The following is a 3,971-nucleotide window of genomic DNA, read 5'->3' on the forward strand; positions in this document are numbered from 1 at the left end:
ATCCCAACGAGGCCCAATGATGATGTCCAGAAAAGTGGCCATGTGTGGCGTGGGGTGTGTGCTCCTACTGCTGGCGGCAACAACGTGTCAACAAAAGAGCGCCAGACATGGTAAATTTTTTTACTTTTTGGACATTATATTTTAAAGTAGGAAAAAATTAAATATGAATTAATGTTAATGGAGATTCCGGGGAGAGAAGAAGAACGATAGGACAATACGTGGACGCATGGGATGGGTTACAATATTCCTCGTTGCAACGCACGGGCATTTATGCTAGTTATGCAAACAGGAGTACATCATCCTAAAACCTTCCGATTGTAACACGCGGCACGCAGACATGGCCAGTCGCAGCCATTTGCTAACTAGAAGTTGTTTCTGTTAAAAAAAAAGGTTTTGTTTCTAAAAACAAATTTGCTAACTAGGAGAAGCACACTGACACACGCACGCACGCCCCACACCCTACTACACAGAGAGACTCGACAGGATCGATCGAAGGCGTCCGGCCGCAATGGTGAACCTCTCGAACGGCGTCCTGGGCGCCCTGAGCATCGTGTCCCTGGTGGCCGCCGTCCCGCTCATCGGCGCGGGCGCCTACCTCCACGACCACGGCACCTCCACCGAGTGCCAGCGCCTGCTGCGGCTGCCCACCCTCGCCCTGGGCGGCGGGATCCTCCTCCTCTCCCTCATGGCCCTCTTCGGCGCGTGCTGCCGCTCATGCAGCCCGCTCCTCTGGCTCTACGTGCTCGCCATGTTCCTGCTCGTCATCGGCATGTTCTTCGTCACCGTCTTCGCCTACGCCGTCACCAACAAGGGCGCCGCCACCGCCGCCGACGGGCGCGGCTACGGGGACTACCGGATCGGGGACTACTCCGACTGGCTCAAGGACAAGGTCGGGGACTACGAGACGTGGCAACAGATCCACAGCTGCATGGCCGACGCCGGCGTCTGCGGGGATGGCCGGTTCAGCGGCCGGCTCGGTGGCGTCTCCGCCGGGATTGACGCCACCGACTTCTACCGCCTGCATCTGCCGCTCCTCCAGGTATGCGTGCGTGCATTGCGGATCCGTTGGATGGTTGCATCTTGCATGGCATGCATGTATTACGCGACTGCAAACCGTTTCACTCAGATAGTACTCACTTTTTGCCTCTTCCCATTTATTTATGGATATTGAACGTTGCATTAATATGTCCCTTGAACTTCAATTCATGAGCTGCTAAGTAAGGCTCATGATTAATTGCCTACATCCATATCTTGATCGCCATATAGGCTCTTGACCATTTTACTGGAAATCTGCAAGTATAAACATCACTCGCTCAGTGACTCAAAAGTACAAACACCGAAAATGCGATATCCAAAAATATCAACTATCGTGTAAACTCATGGTTGGCCTGAAAAATGTCGGTGGGTGAACGAAGTGTATTTGTACTACAAAAGTTATTTTATATTGAAAAAACTACCATTTTCAGTAACCGTGCCAAAACATTAAATTTATTTGAAAGAAACGGTATTCACATGAGAGAAAAAACAAAGAGATATATGCACACCAAGGTCGACGGGAAATTCATGGGCGTCATATAGTCAAACTGGCGCTCATGATGTTTTGAAAACTATTGCTCATATAGTCAAGCTGGTGCTCATGCCTAAAGTATTTCCCCGCGACTGAATTCGGCATAGAAATGGCCTCCGGTAAAGTGACCCCCCCCCCCCCCCCACACACACACACACCAAAAGAAAAAAAACCACTCCATCGTTGACAATTCCTTCTGCCGGGTCCTGATTTGAATTGGCCGGAGTACTGCCTCTGTAAATGAGAACATTGCATTCCCTCCACCAAAACAAAAGCCTAGGAGAATCTAGTCATTGCTTTAATTAAGACAAACCTTTTGGGCCTCTTTTGTTTGGAGGAATTTCAAAGAACTTTTATAGGATTCGAATCCATAGAATTTTTTCCTATGAAGGTTGTTTGGTTCAAATGAATGAACTGTCTAGAAATCCTATAGATTGCTTTCCTACACTACAATTCAATAAGAATTCCAGCAATAGGTGAGACCTCTTGGAGTTTTTTTCTTTGTGTCTATGATAACTGTACAACATACCCTAATTTTCTATATAAAGTTCATATGTTTTTTTCTGTGCTACAACTAAACAACTTCTATTGGTGATTCATATATTTTCGATCCCAATAAGATTCTAGATGTCATGACATTCTATTTCTACATTTTTTTATTCCCGTGTTTACCAAATCCGGCGAACCAAACAAGCCCAAGACACTTGGATATGTCCCAAGTGTATTATGGTCTTCATGTCACCAGCTTGTAAACATTCCCGCCAAGAAATAGCTTATAAATATACAAAAAGTAAAGTAAAAGTTGAGAATAAGAAAATGAACCATACATTTTGGAAAAAAATCTATGAGAGAAGACAAGAAAATCAAGGGAAATTGTAGTGTTGATTAAAACATCAGGTGACACGTAAATTATTTTATTTCTGTTTTATGTATCAAAATATTGTGTGCATAAAAAAGGCCCTGTCATTTGTTTTGTTTTTGGCTAGTTTCTTATTCTATCCATCCTAAAATCTAAAATACCTCCACCTCTAAAATATAAGGTGTATTAGTTTTCTAAAGTCAGATGTGTCTATTTTGACCAAGTTTATAGCAAAAATATGTCAACATCTACAATACAATTTCATGACGAATTTAATGATACCAGTTTTGTATTCCAAATATTGATATCTTTCTATATAAACTTGATCAAAGTTAGAGAAGTTCAGCTTTGAAAAAGTTTAATACACCTTTAAAACGGAGGGGGTAAGAGATATTTCGACTCACTAAGACAAGGTCTTAACCAACAAATGGTTGTTTTGCACAAAACTGATGTAGTTAGGTATGGTATATGATTCTGTAACATATTGGTGGGGGTAAATAAAGTATCAATAAAGGTTTGTGTTATATTTTGAGACAACTTTTTTTTTGTTCTCGTGGCTTAATGATCCCTGTTACTATTATTTTGCACAACAAGTGCGCCACTCTGCTCCTCCTTGAATGAATCAAAGCAGGTCATCGAGCCAGCTAACAAAGTGTGTGCTCTGAAATGAACAATCTTTGCATTGCATGCAGTCCGGGTGCTGCAAGCCGCCGGCGTACTGCGGGTACCGGGCGGTGAACGCGACGTTCCACGAGGCCCCGGCGAGCGGGCTGGATACGACGGACGCGGACTGCCAGGCGTGGAGCAACGACCCGGGCCTGATGTGCTTCCGTTGCAACGCGTGCAAGGTGGGCGTGCTGGCCACCGCCAAGAGCAACTGGCGGGCCTTGGCCGGCGCCAACATCGCCTCCCTCCTGCTCCTCCTCCTCGCCTACTCCCTCGGCTGTTGTGCCCTCCACAACAACGACCGGCCACGCCGCGGCGGATACTACTACTGATTCTGATTGCTCCGCCCGTCCGGGGCTTATCAGCTGGTTTCAGGTTCAGGATTCAGAGAATCAGAGTGGATTTTGGAGCTCGTCCTGTTCTCTTTTTCTTCTCTTCTCTTTTGCTTATTTTTAGTGCAGTACTGGTACAGCTAGCGCAGAGGTGACAGAGCTGGTGTAAAATCTGTTTGGGTAGGCTGTGAATTGAATTGATTGATGCTCGTGAAGTCATGTTCAACGGTGTTCTTCAGCGTTCGAATCTGCCGAACCTGTGATCATGCTTTCTGCTCTGACTGCAATGTGGTTTTGTACATCTCGGAGATTATGATTATGAGTTGCTGACAGCCGGCTAGTCTAGAAGTCTGAATTTACTTGATCCAAGTGGTGGATATGCAAGCGCACGATATGCATCATGACACATTTTTTGGTATTCTGTTAAAATGGGTATGTAACGACAATTATAAGTGACGAAATGACAGGCAAATTAAAAAAAATGATGGTTCACTGGAGTAGCCCGTCAGGCCCAAGCGGCTATCTAACGACAGTTGTAACTGTTTTT

At 45.3% G+C, this 3,971-nt stretch overlaps 1 protein-coding gene across 1 annotated transcript; it reads left to right on the forward strand.

Moving 5' to 3' along the window:
- The first annotated feature begins 508 nt into the window (after positions 1-508).
- Positions 509-3,424, forward strand: LOC123405656 (tetraspanin-8-like). The gene is made up of 2 exons (XM_045099266.1): positions 509-1,039; positions 3,119-3,424. The coding sequence occupies exons 1-2, from the start codon at positions 509-511 to the stop codon at positions 3,422-3,424; spliced, it is 837 nt and encodes a 278-aa protein (XP_044955201.1).
- The last annotated feature ends 547 nt before the right edge of the window (positions 3,425-3,971 follow it).

The sequence above is a fragment of the Hordeum vulgare genome, chromosome 6H (assembly GCF_904849725.1).
Source record: "Hordeum vulgare subsp. vulgare chromosome 6H, MorexV3_pseudomolecules_assembly, whole genome shotgun sequence".
NCBI lineage: Eukaryota > Viridiplantae > Streptophyta > Magnoliopsida > Poales > Poaceae > Hordeum > Hordeum vulgare.